Source organism: Protopterus annectens, chromosome 15.part0, assembly GCF_019279795.1.
Source record: "Protopterus annectens isolate FY-2018-M chromosome 15.part0, PAN1.0, whole genome shotgun sequence".
Taxonomy (NCBI): Eukaryota; Metazoa; Chordata; order Ceratodontiformes; family Protopteridae; genus Protopterus; species Protopterus annectens.
This window is the reverse complement of record NC_056749.1, coordinates 381,750,491-381,765,554: the sequence shown is the minus strand read 5'-3', so window position 1 is coordinate 381,765,554 and position 15,064 is coordinate 381,750,491. Positions and strand designations below refer to the sequence as shown.

Here is a 15,064-nt window from a genome sequence, read left to right as displayed (position 1 = left end):
AAGTTTGAGGAAGTATAAATGTCAGTAAACATGTGAACAACATGGGAGCAAAAAAAAAAAATCCACAAAGAAGAGAAATAAATTTGAGATATTTATGACAAGTGTCTGTTTTAAACTGCAGAAATGTTCTGTGATTTGTCTTTATTTTGACTTATGTTTATGCATTCTGCATCTCAATTTATTACTTCCAGTCATGTTTGCTTAGAATGAGAATTAGAGTCTGATATGAACACTCAATTAGAGTCTGATATGAACACTCATTTTTTAAACAATGAATAGTGTTATACAGATAAAATACAAAATGAGCCTCATGTTCCCAGTGCTCATGGAAACTGGCAAGAAATGACAAGAAAAAGAAGTAAAGCCTCTGTTCTGATATTGTTTTGTGATGATATCTGCGGTTCTTTCCTGTAGGGCTGGGGTGTACAGCCTACTTTTTATCACAATGTTATAGCTTGGAAAAGAGTCCGTATGAAAATATCACTGGGGCAAAGCCTAACACGAGGTATCTCCTGTTTCTCATTTGTTCTGACACCTACATTCCATTGTGACACTTTCCCAAAAAATGAGACGGAATGAGAAGTGGCCTCCTCCCTCAGTTGTTTTGGACTGCGGAATGGCTTATTGGAATGGGGAATGGCTTCTGACATGTATATGTATACTAGGTCTGATTAATTGCACCTTACAGTTGGGGGACATAGTCTTGGACTTAAAACATACTGCTGTACAATTCCGCTTCTAATTCTACTATTAATGTGGATCACAGTTATGCTCCCTAGAATTTCTACATACACAAAAAAATGTTTTAGGGAATTATCATCATTTCTTTCTTGTAAGGAACATGTTAAAAAGCTAATGGAAATGTAAGATATCTGGTAGACATGGTAGGCTTCACGTGCAGTGGCCATCATCTGAGAGGTTGAGCTCTTTCTTTTATAGTGATTATCTCATGAGCAGCTTCTTCAAACAGAATGTTACCGTAAATGGTGCATTCCTTAAGCTGTATTTTAAGTCTTTTTTTAATTACAGAATATCAGACAGGCATATCCTCTGACACAAATCTACCCAGAGACAACCTGCTTTCCATATGCATTATCAATAATGTAAGAAAACACAGGACAATATGAAGTAGCTTTAGCTAAGAAAATTGTCTCTACCATGCCTCATTTAGCTCTTGTAGGAGAAAAATGCCTTCAGCTTCTGCAATGTTCTACAAATCAGTGACTGTTGACAGTTGATCTTGTGACACATAGTTAAAGACTTTAAAAGGCACTATAGTTGCAGTATAGTTTCTGAAACATGGTTAAAACCTCATATAAAAGACTCTGAAATAACTCCACCTAACTATTCTATCATCAGAAAAGACAGAGCCCATAAAAAAGGTGGAGGAGTAGCTTTCATTTACTCATCCTCCCTGTTAGTCACTCCCTACACCAAACCTATTCCGCACTTTAATGATGCTGAACTTCTCCTAACTTTACTTCAAGTTAACAAACACAAACGCATTTGTCTAGCTTCCCTCTACATCCCCCCAGGAGACAATATTTCTACATTTGAAGATATCCTCTCCTGGCTCTCCAACAACATTAGCAATGAAACTATTATCTTAGGAGACATGAATATTAACTGGGCCACCATTCAGTCTCCAACAAACTCTCTCAACATCAACCTCTACAATTTTTCTCAACTAATAAACTCCATAACACGCCCCTCAAAAAATCTTTCCACTGGTAGTATTCTAGATTGGATTCTAGTCTCCCATCCCCACAATTTCTCTGATAGTGGCACGCTTCCAGATTCCCTCAGTGACCACTTACCCATCTTTACTCACCATCTCCCCTCAAACCTACATTGCACCCATAATTACATTACTACCCGTAACCAAAAAACTTTAACCCAACAACCTTTTCAAACTCCCTTAAATCAATAAACTGGAATTGTCTAAAAACATCATCTCTAGATAACGCAGTTCACCACTTCAACTCAACATTCTTAAAAATACTTGACTCCCATGCTCCCTTAAGGACAAAGCGAATAAAGATTAATTCTGCACCATGGCTGACCAAAAACACACTAGCATCCATGCGGCACATAGATAAAGTCTGGGCACACTACCAGAAAAACAGAACCCCATTACTTCATAACGAATATAAAACACTTCGAAATAAAGTTAAAAAAACTCATCATCTCTGATCGTCAAAACTACTTTTTGACACTCCAAAACAATAATAAAACAAATCCTCAGAAATTCTGGAAAGGTATTTCTACCCTTCTTAACCCCAGCAAATCAGATACCCCTTCCCCAGACCCAAATATTCCAGATTCAGATTTAGCTACCCAATTTAACTCTTTTTTTCATTGAATCTATTTCTAAATTAACCTCTTCATTCTCTACCACCACCACATCCTCCAACATACCCCCACTCTCTACTAGCAACACTCTACCCTGCACTACTACATGTCCCTCATTCCCATCAACTAACTCTATACTATCTACCTCTTCTCCATCTCAAACTTTCTCATCATCTTCACTACCCACTAACACCCATTTTTCCCACTCTCCTCTATTCTCACTAAAACCAATTCTCACTTCTACTATAAAGAAACTCCTTAGGAAACTAAAGCCATGTACAAACGCTCCTGATAACATCCCTTCTTACTTTCTCAGTATAGCTGCTGATGCAATTGCCTACCCCATTAGCATTTTAATTAATCGCTCTATACAAGAATGTATAGTACCTCAAATCTGGAAACAGGCCTTTATCATACCCTTACATAAAGGTGGCAACAATAACAATGTAACCAATTTCCGCCCAATCGCTATCCTGTCTCCCATTTCTAAACTCTTAGAAAAGTGTGTCCAACTTCAACTCCTACCACATCTCTTAGATAATAACCTCCTAACTCACTCACAACATGGTTTCAGACCACATCATAGCACCATGACAGCCCTCCTCTCCTTCCTTGAAACTGTAAACAAAGCCCGTGACTCTGGCCAAATTGTATCTACCCTATTCATGACCTCTCCAAGGCATTTGACACCATCTCCATAGCCTGCTTTTAACTAAACTTTCTGAACTTAACCTAGGTCCTTCCTCTTTGACTTGGTTCTCCAGCTACTTATCCAATAGATATCAAGCAGTAAAATGGAAGAAAGCCACCTCCTCATTTCTTAATACCCCTACCGGAGTTCCACAAGGCTCCATACTGGGTCCCCTTCTCTTTAATATATTTATAAATGATTTCCACAAATCTATCCCATTCCCAAATATCATCCAGTATGCAGAAGATTCAACTATTATCTGCTCTGCCTCATCCATTCCCACACTTCTAAAACTTACACAGGATGCCTTTTCAACCACTGAGCAATGGATGAAAGATAATCACCTAGCTCTCAATGCTTCTAAAACCAAATTAATGGTATTTACTCCCACTAAAGCCACTCCTTTCAATATAAATACATTCTCAATTATGAGTCAAAATAACAAACATCTGGAACTGGTGACAGATACCAAGTTACTTGGGGTCCAAATTGATAACCAACTAAAATTCAACTCCCATATACAACTAAATATCAAAAAAACCCACCAAAAACTAGGTATGCTCTACCGACAAAATCATTACCTTACACCTGCAACTAAAATCACTCTCTCTACTTCCTTTCTCATCCCCTCCCTTCTCTATGGAGCTCCACTCCTAACTAATCTACAGTCCTCTGTAAAAAAACAACTCTCCTCCTGCTACAACAAAATTGCCAAGTTCGCTACTAGCCATAAGTCATCAACCCACCACTGTCTCTCTCTCCAAAAACTAAAATGGCTAGAGCTACCTAATCATCTAACCTACACACAATTAACTCTCACCCACAAACTCATTCTCAACCCCTCCCTTTGTCCCTCACTTTCTTCTGCCTTTAAAATGCATCTGCCAAATAGAGTATTAAGGTCTCATAATCAAAATCTATTAGAAGTGCATAAACCAATTCATCCCCCTGGAAAAAACCTACTATCCTACAGCCCAGCACGCCTCTGGAACTCCCTTCCACCTTCCATTCGCACAATCTCTAACCATTTGATTTTCAAAAGATCTCTACATTCGCACCTAGTGTCCCAGAGGGAATGTTCTTGCTCCCACCCCACATAATTAACTCTGGCTACCTCATCTTCCATCCTTCCCCTGCTTCTCCAGTAATTCTTCCTTTTTTCCCTAGCACTCACACTCTGTTTCCTATGGAATTTGCAAAAATGTACTAGTCTGATATAATGTACTAGACTGCACTTCTTAAGTTTATGCATCATAATATGAATTTACTCCCAGTATTACTTTGTATTATTACTTTGTTAGTTTGTATCATCTATATGATCCATCATAAGTATACAGAATTTCTAATGTATGCTGAACTATTTTGTAATTATTTGCTTGAACTTTTTGCATTGTATAACCATCATTAATAACCTACTGTATTGAGATTGTTATGGAGCTTTTCTCCCCAGGACTCCATTGAAAATGGGTTCATTTTGGCCCAATGGACTATCCTGGTAAACCAACTGCAAATAAATAAAATAAAAATAAAATAAATGTCCATTTGGATAGGTAAAAGAATATGGCCATACTTGCACATCCTAAACCTTAGAAGGAATGAACTCATACACAGGCAGATTTTTGGAGAAATTAGGTATTCTTCTACCAGACTCTGTGGAATAGAGAGAAGAAGCCCTGACTACGGCACAGATGACTCATTTTCAAATAGCTGCTTCATCACTGGAGGAGCCAGTGAGGGGATGATGGTTATGAGTGCCTACCACTAATCCACCCACCCTAGGCAGAGCAAACTTGTGGTCCTGGTCAGCAAATTGATCTAGTAGAAGCAGAAGCATGCTTGACAACAAGGTCCATAGGACTGGGGTTGTTGGTTTTGTGATCCAAGCTTTGTGATGGTAATCTTCATAGGTCTGTGTATGGAAGCATACACATGGCAGGGGAGGTTCAGAATGCCTCAGTGGTGATACTGATGATCACATCAGTCACAAGGTGTGGGGCAAGGGGAAAAACTCCAAATATCCCTGATTGCTGCCTGTATGACAGCTCCCAAGGGAGGAAGGATGGATGAGTACCGGAAAAAGGAGAAATGCAATACAGTAAAAAATGATATTTTTTCTCCGTGATCATAAACCCTGTTACCCTTTTTTTAATTGGTAGGAGATAACGTGCCAAAAAACAGCAGTGGACATTTCTTGGTAAGAGTTCTTTATGTGTAGAATACACCAAGGAGGCATGATTTCAAACAACTTGCAGAGCTGCTACTTGGCTGCATCCATTTCCTTCATGAACCATTTGCCAGCTTCCTGTAGTGGTTTTCAGCACTGCATGAAAGGTACATCACTGATGCTGATACGAGACTTTCTAGGGTATCAATTTATAACATAAAGCTCCAGGTAAAGGAGTTGGTTTCCTAGAACCTTTCTGCCATTTAGATGAAGAAAATCTATTTATAGAGGATAATGTGCAGTCTTGAGAGTCATCTTATCTTCTTCATTTCATTTAAGGGGGTTTCTTGATGAAGTCATTCCACAGGATGTGTTCACAACTCATAGCACACACTAGCACTGCAGTGGTGAGGACATTCCATGAGCGTGCCTCCACCACTGACCTGGATAACTAAGACCCATTAGCCTTACTAGTCTTATCTTTATGGCCATAGAATGCATCATCACTGACCTCATAAAGCAGGACATTCACAATTTGATTAGGCTCAACCTGCAACAATTTGGACTTTTATTTAAGAGTAGGTTATACCTGCTAAATCTTGTGTGCTTTGTTTGAAAATGTCATGCAGGTGGTAGGCCTCAAAATGGCCTCAAAAGTCATAGTTATCAGGAAAGGCTGGAATCACTGTCACAACACTTTGTCATATAGGCTCTTAAGTGGAAACCTGTGCCTTGCTTTCCATGCCTTCAACAACTCTATTGTCTAAGACATCATCCTTCTCAATATGTCAGATACTGTAGTGCCAGCACTAGAACAAATGGCTTCAATTTACATCAGGTAATAAACAAAATGGCATGATAGGTTGATTCCCCATTGCTTCCCCTTGTTGCAGAATAGACTCCTCCTTGTAAGTCAAGAAAAATTATTCCATTTCAGCCTTGAAACATATCTTTGATAAACAGATGGGTGCCCTAAAACATTGTCTGGGCTCCCATCACTGTTCAGGTGATGTCAGCAGAGCAGACATCGGTCTCCAGATACCAAGCCAAGACTGGTACCGATTGCACCTAAGAATATAGTAATTGTACTTCCAGAGAAAAGATCGGTGCTGATGTACCAAATGCCCATTTGTTTTAGCTTTTCATCTGCAGATGTGGGCATGGACAGTGCTGTGTCTGGTGGTAGCAAACTTGTTTATGGAGGTAGAGGTAAGGGAAACATTTATACATTTCAGGACTCATTCTGATGTGCTGGGTCTAAGTACCACTAGATAAGATCATGTGGATAGCAAAGTTCCTAGATCAGCACAGCAACCCAGTCAATATTTGTACTGTCTTTTTAGGTTTATGCTTGTGCTGTTAGCAATGGTAAGACTAGTAGGCATTAGGGTTGGAGAATTTTTTTTAGTGTCTGCACTCCTCTCTTCTGAATGTCTGGTCCTTTGTCTTCCTTTCTTCTGAGTTACTGATTTCTTTGTAAGAATTGAAGGTTTTAGAGACCTTATCTTCACATTATTTCTCTGAATCCTTATCACTGCCCCCTTCTTACATTAGGGTTGGCAGGAAAAAGCAGATGATGAGGTGACCTGGGACTCCAGCAGACTCCTTAGCAGGGAAATTGATGAAAGAGTTGTCCTTAACCTTAATGCTGCAAAACTATGTTTTCTTTAAGAATGGGAGAGCTTCTTGTAGTGTTCTATACCCTAAACGATATGAACATTTAGTGTGAGTATCTTGAGCTGGAACCTGGTTCCCATATACAATGGTATTCATTATAAGCCACTCTGAACTGTACAAGGAGGACTTGGATATTAAAGATTCTACTTTTAAGACAAGCAATGATAAAACCAGAATGTGAAGGTCTTAGAAAGAAGCATTGTGCTCCCATGTTCTGTTCAAACATAGGAAAGAACCAGAAACCTAAAATTCATCCCTTTTACTGAATGCTAACATTGTGAGGTACATCAATGCAATATATCAGGTTAGATCACTTGATACCTGACACCAAATACAAAAACATTTTACAAGAGAATGTTCCACTGTAAATGCAGGAGATACTCCTACGTAAGACAAAAGCTGCCACCTTAAATCTGATGGCATATGAGGTTACAAAAAATGCTTGGAATCATTCCATTGCTGATATAGTGGTTTAAAAACAGATTGATTGGTTGTATAAATATATATATGTATATTTCTGCTATATAAATCAATGCTAGACAGAAAGGTTGCTTCTAAAATCAGATGCATTGCTGTGACTAGCATGAAAGGCCACAGAGGGTATACAGGTGTTACTGAACTGCCCTTATTGCATTCTTATTGTAGAGAACTTTAAGCAGCATAATGTATTTGGAATAAGATTAGAAGCTGCAGATGACCTATAATGTGTTAAGCCCGGTTCATTTTCTATGGCTTCTAATTACATACTGCAAGTCTGTGAAGGACTTATTTAAGCAGAGCAACAGTTCGGTGTCAGGCCTGGAATCCAGGACTTGTAGTCAGTGGGATCAGTATTTTCAAACTAGTATGGAATACCTCCCTTTTTAAAATGCTTCTGCGTAACAAAACTTAGCACCAGCTAATGTTATGTATGCAATATATGTGTGTGTGTGTGGGGGGGGGGGGTGTGGGGGTGGGTGTGTGTGTGTTTGTGCACGTGTTCTGTTTGTCCATGTGTGTGCATCAATAAAGTAAAACCTTGCCTCTGCCAAGCAAATAACGTAATCTACAATATGCGCTTAAAATTTAAAGATTGTGTATGTATGTAGATAAACAGATACCAGTCATCCCAGTGCGCTAAAGCTGCATTCAAGTCTTACAGCAACCCCAAGACAAGCTGCCACTGTTCGTGCACAAGTAGGGGAAAAGAAGCAGATTGCTAGCTTTTTCTTCCATATCATCCTCACACACACACACACACACACACACAATTTATTATTATCAATTCACCTACTATATGTGTTTGTGAGATAGGAAGAAATTGTACTATCCATATAAAATCCATGCAAACAATGGAAGGACATACAAATTACTCCCAGAAGGAAACCCCAGCAAAGAACTAAACGGCAGAACCTCTTGCTGTGAGGAGACTGTGCTATTCACTGCTTTGCTGTCTCACTCAGATAGTTAGATATGCACATAGATATAAACATACATATTTATTGAGATATATATATATATATATATATATATATATATATATATATATATATATATATCTTTCATTTTAACTGAATATAGCACATATATTAGCAGTAAAACTATATTATTCATACTGCAACATAAGTACACAAAAGTACACTGTACTTCTTAATTATCCTTCAGCTACACTGAACTATTGATCCATTTCAGTGAAACATAGATTTGCTTTGTTCTTGCATTGTAATGTGATACTGAAAATCACTTCTTATCCAAAATAAAGAAACTGAAAAGTGTGTGTTTTTATTTTTGAATATTGGCCTACTTCATGAATTTATTTGATTGTAAGCCTCAGGATAAATGAGCCTTCTATAAAAAGGTGAGTTAATAATGTTTGGAATGATTTATAAATCATGATTAATACCAGGGTAGTACTCAGTGCGTGTTCCATGCCAGGAAAATCTATAGTGCAGAATCAAATGTGTTTGCATTATTCTGGCCTTTTTCTTCCTTATGTACATTTTCATATAGGTAGCACTTGTTTGTGGATTATGTGAGCTAACAAAAAAAAGAGAACAATATTATGATGCTTCTGCTTAATGAAATAAGGAAATACTGCTCTTTGATATGTTGTGCATTACCATATTACCATATGATTAAACAAACACTGCGGTGGTGATGCTGCGGTAGCGTTGTCACCTCACAGCAAGACTTTGTCCTGTTCGATTCTCAGTTAGAGCGTCTTCTGTGTGAAGACATGCATGAATGGGCGTACCTTCATTGAAGGTTGTGCATCAGGGCTGGTAACTCGGCACATAAAAATATACTGCCAATCATTAGCGGACCGGAGTTCCGCTGTGGCAACCCCTAACCAGGAAAAGCCGAAAGACACAACAACAACAACAACAACCATATAATTAATCACTGATAATAAGATTAAAAATTATTTTTCTGATATCAGAAAAAGATGAAAAATCTAATATGAACAAATTGATTGTGGTACCAGTTTTTTTCCAGACTAAAGATAAGTACTCTTATGAATCCATGAGAATTATGTCATCCTAGTACAGCTATTCTAGTCATGACTCCCCCAAATCTGGCTTGCCATATAAATAGCATTTTAAGTAAAGTTATCTGCATCTCCCTTCATCTACTATAGTCCAAAATCTAAATTCATTTTATGCAAAGATTTGTTATTCTGATTATAAGAATCAATAATTATGAGGAACCATGTCACAGCACAATTTTTGATCAGAAAACGTTCTTTAAATGCATCATTTGGTTTGTTTCTTTTACCTTCATTGAAGGTTGTGCATCAGGGCTGGCAACTCGGCACGTAAAAATCTACTGCCAATCATTAGCGGACCGGAGTTCCGCTGTGGCGACCCCTAACCGGGAAAAGCTGAAAGACACAAAAACATTGTGTTCAGACAAGGAAATGTCCTTTGTAGAACATGCTCAATGAAATAATCCCTCACGAGTTGCAATTTCTTATTTCATATCTGATGCATGATGAGTCTTTACCTGCCTTGCCTCAAATCAATGAATGATGTCTCATGAGCAACAGGTGCCCAAGGAAAAGGACCTGAGGAATCAAAATGCTGATGGCTGTTTCCAGTGAAATTCATAGTGTCATGTCTGTGTATGCACCAGCAGTAATTCTTTTGTTTTGGGAGATTTTTTCCCTCTTTCATGTTTGTGCAACTGCTGTTATGTACATGCACACATATATGTAATTATATACATGTACAAGTGTGTGTGTGTGTATATTTATATATATATATATATATATATATATATATATATATATATATATATATATGTGCGTGTGTGTGTGTGTGTGTGTGTGTGTGTGTGTGTGTGTGTGTATATACATACATGTCTATATCTATATATCTATACACACACACACACACACACACAAACAGCCTTACTCTCAAAATAGTGAAAGCCCTAACCTTGAATGTTCACTTCCCTGAACTGGAACAATGTCAAGCCGACGGCTCAGATTGTTGATTCGTTCAGAAGGCAAGAATTGACATTCGACAGTGACTGGACTGCTCCCCATCCAAAAAATACTCTTTCTTAAATCCATACATATTTCTACTGTTTTGCAGGGGTCAAGCCCCCCTGCATTCCCCATGTTGGGGGCTGTGCCTCAACACCCACTGGTAATTATATATTCTAACAAGATCGCACTATAGTGAGGAAAAGGGTAATTTTCCTGATCCGCACTGTAATGAGATCCAGTTTGAAACACTGACACTCTAAACTGCAAACAGAAGCTACGTGTCTACGTTTCAGAGTCAACAGGATTTGTGTTTTCAATTTTGCCTTTTTGTACCTTTCCATTTGAGCTTCTGACAGGCAGTAAGGTGCATTTCATTATTTTTATAGTAAACGATATATATATGTATGTATAAATATATATATATATATATATATATATATATATATATATATATATATATATATATATATATATATAGATATATACACACACACACACACACACACACACACACACACACACATAATTATATATGTATATATTATATAAGATGGGGGCATAGGATCTCAGGTGATTTTGTGGGGCTGTGAGGCTTACTACCCTGTAAAAATTGTTTAGAGTTAAATTTTTCGCCCCTGTGTATTTATTTATTTATTTTACATTTGTTGACCGGAAATATCTGACTGAACCAAAGCCCTTTATCAGCAGAGGCCCGGAGTGAAAAGCTCCAGTTTTTACAGTTAATATTATTATTTTATGCAATAGTATAAGAAGTAATGGTACATGTCAAACAACTATATAGCAGCAAAAGTACTTAAACAAGTTATGCAGGATCCAAATCAGAAGCCATAAAGAATATTTCAGGCATTTATTTTATTCATCATATATCACTGGGTTTTAGGTATTCGGATCTGAGCAGTGGAACCATCTCTGTTATGGGATGGAATTACAAGCACAGTATATCAAGATGGAAACCTCTTGAATGTTTCATTTGTCCAAGAATTACATTTCCATAATTTGCATGCTATGGAGGAAGCCTTTAGGTTAATCACATTTCTGCAATTGTTTACATTATTTCTGCAACAGAAGGCAATTATTTGCAGGTATAACTCGTTCAATAGATCAGTGCTATTATAAGTTCTTCTGCTGTTCCTAGGTAAAAGTGCTGTTAAGCTCTGATAAAAAATATTTTATTTGTAGATATTTTGCTGTTGTGCTGCTTTGTCATTTCCGTTTTATTTTGTTTGTTTAAATTCTAGGAAAATTCACATGCATCGAAGTTAAGTTCCACCTAGAAAGGGAGATGGGTTATTACTTGATCCAGATGTACATTCCAAGCTTGTTAATTGTAATACTGTCGTGGGTTTCTTTCTGGATAAACATGGATGCTGCTCCAGCCAGGGTAGGGCTGGGGATCACTACAGTGCTTACTATGACAACACAGAGTGCTGGGTCACGTGCCTCCCTGCCAAAGGTGAGTAAAAGGCATAGTGGAATTCTAGAATGTTTAACAGAAAAGTAGCTCTCCTTTCTATGCACATTTTCTTTGAACAGAATATTAGAAAGTAGCGACATCAGCATGTACTAGTATCACGCTATGAATATGTTTGCTCATATATATAGATACTTTACCCACTACCATACAATGTTATTACAAGCTCTATTACATAGTGTTTCTATTTAATAAATAGTAATAGTAACTTGTTTCAGGAATAAAAGCTGAGAAATATTCTGTTAAATAAATACGCATGTATGTTCATCATATCTTTCAGCAAGCTAAAACTGTAGGTAGGGATGCACACCTGATTTTATCTGTTCTGTATTTCAGTAACTGTTGTGAATAGAGGCTGAAAAAGTAAACATTTTACTCGCATGGAACTGAAGAATTTTATATTTTGTTTTTCTTTCCCCATTACCCCACTTGTTCAGTCAGGGTATATATTGGAGTAGTTCATTATTTCAGCAGATTTATTTATATATTTGTTGACCAGGTATAAACTTTGGTCCAATGACCCTTTTGAGAAACAGAGCTTACTGTCCTTAAACTGGAAATTGTAATAATTTCTAACACTATATGCACTTGCAGTTTAAAAAAGATGAATTATCACTACTTTCACATTATGGGAAAAAAACTGCATACTGACCTGTAATATTGTTGCAGTCTTATTAAATAAGGATAAATATACAACAAAGTGGGACCTTAATAGCTTTCCTTGAATTGTTCACTGTTGTGTACAAGCAAAGTCAGGAAAGTCAGAGCATGGAATTTCAAAAAATATTGCGGTGGTGGTGCTGCGGTAGCGTTGTCGCCTCACAGTAAAACGCTGTCCGGTTCGATTCACAGCTACAGCGTCTTCTGCATGGAGACATGCGTGAATGGGTGTACCTTCGTTGAAGGTTGTGCATCAGGGCTAGTTACTCGGCAAGTAAAAATCAACTACCAATCATTAGCAGACCAGAGTTCCGCTGTGGCGACCCCTAACCGGGAAAAGCCGAAAGACACAAAAAATTGAATTTCCCCACTTCCACTGTCTCCCATCTCTGAAAGACTAGCCTGATTGCTCCCATACCATTAGCCAGCTGGCTCATTCATCCATGCCTGCAGAATATTATCAGTACATTTGTTCCCCATATAGTGAGAGTCAGTTGGTAGAGGGTGAGTAATCCACAAAGCCCAGCAAACAACCTACCCTTCCCAGTGCAACAATGCACTCCGCATGTCCCTTGAGCTCCACATGTTGCTGCCTATTTAGTGACTATAACCACAATAAGGAACTAAGGTTGCAACTCTCAGTTGTCCTGCTTGGTGTCAGTCAAGTGTCATGCCAGCATTGACCACATAGTCCCACTCCTGCAGTCCATTCACTTCAAAGCCCTTGTCACGTATTGAACCCAGATCCTGTGGGTTGATCCGTCTTTGTCACAGGTGAAGCTATAGTGATTTAAGTTTTTTTGAAAGAGTAATAATTCCAAACAAAGTTAGCCTGTCAGGATAGAATTTATGTTAAGAAATTATATGCCAATGACGTCTAACATTTATGCACTGAAGATAAAAAGACAGTGACTGAGAAACTGACTTGGTATGCTAAAATGTGATATCTTTAAGTCAAACAGATAAAGGAGAAAGAATTGTTGTTTGGTAGCAAATGTTTAAAAGTCACTTAAGGAGAATAAGAAATGTCAAGGAAGGGATGAAAAGGATAGGTGATGCTGCCCAGTGCATGTACACTATGCAGTAAAATCAGATAGCTGCACATGTTTATATATAGACACATTGGCACATGCGTAATTGATAATGAGTAATTTTGTACAACCTAGTTAAGAATGATAAGTAAAGCAGAAGTCAGAGGAGGGGTGATACTGTATCTACAGCTGAAGGATGAGATGCAGGCGTGGCCCTGGAAGTCAGAGGAGGGGTGATACTGTATCTACACCTGAAAGATGAGCTGCAGGCGTGGCCCTGGAAGTCAGAGGAGGGTGATACTGTATCTACAGCTGAAGGATGAGATGCAGGCGTGGCCCTGGAAGTCAGAGGAGGGGTGATGCTGTATCTACAGTTGAAGGATGAGATGCAGGCGTGGCCCTGGAAGTCAGAGGAGGGGTGAAATTGTATCTACAGTTGAAGGATGAAATGTAGGCATGGCCCCGTGATGTAGAGAGATAAAGGCTTGACTGTACCCTAGACAACCTGTGTTTAGCTAGTAGTGTGGGTCCTGCAGGGGCAATGCAGGGGAAATAATTGTAAGTGGCTGATGCTATAGGTCACCTTCCTTCCTCTCTACAAAGGGACAATTGTGTGTCACTTTGGTTCCACTGAAAAGCACTGCTGTACTAGTTCTGATCCACACACACGCCCCATCTACAAATAACTGTCCTCTCATCATAAACAAACCTTTCATTGTCACCTGGATGATCCATGAGAAACCAATACCATCCCTTTACTTACATGACTATTGTCACAGGTGAAATAAAACCAATGAACCAGGTAATAATTTTCAAAAAAATAAGAACTAGCAGTCCTGCTGAGAAAGTCTCAGAAGAGTAACAAAGTGCAGTGATGATCATATTTCAAACTGGTTAATTATCATCATCTTCAAACTCCCTTTTTCCCATGTCTATGTAGGGCCAAAATTCTGCATTGACTGTCACCACCTGTCTCAATGCAATCCTTCTTCGATTGTCATGCCTGACTGTTGCAAGTCTTTCTCATGCAATCTGTCCATCTCTTTGCTCGATGTCCTCATTTCCTCTTGCCCTCTTTCTGTTTATACCAAATCTTCTTCAACAAATTTGTCATCTGCTTATCTGCACATGTACCTGAACCACCATAAATTATCTTTGACCTTCTCTGCATTTTGTGCTACGTTGGCTTCTGCTCTGTCCTCATTTCTTTATCTGCCCCATAGCATGCATCCTGCCACCCATCTCAGACATTTCATCTCCATTACCTCCAGCTTCCTGAGCTGCTTTGTTTCATTCCCCAGATTTCTGAACCATATATTAGTTGCACCCCTGTTTTGCACACCTTAACTTGCAGCTTATTTGGCATTTTTCTGTCACACGTTACCACTGACACCCTGTGCTAGCTGACTGCAGCCCCTCTGAATCTAGCTTTGACCTCCCTTCTCCTGAGTCACTGCTCCCAGATACTTGAAACTCTAAACCTGTTCCACTATTTTCCTTTCAATCTCAATTTTCCGCTTCTAATTTT

The 15,064-nt window shown here is 38.5% G+C and overlaps 1 protein-coding gene across 1 annotated transcript in view; it reads left to right on the top strand.

Moving 5' to 3' along the window:
- LOC122789698 (glycine receptor subunit alpha-4-like) overlaps window positions 1-15,064 on the top strand; it is a 2,027,820-nt gene that overhangs the window by 1,782,479 nt on the left and 230,277 nt on the right. Inside the window, exon 7 of the mRNA XM_044057127.1 lies at window positions 11,613-11,827. Within this exon, the coding sequence (XP_043913062.1) occupies window positions 11,613-11,827 (215 nt within the window). The remainder of the gene's footprint in view (window positions 1-11,612; window positions 11,828-15,064) is intronic.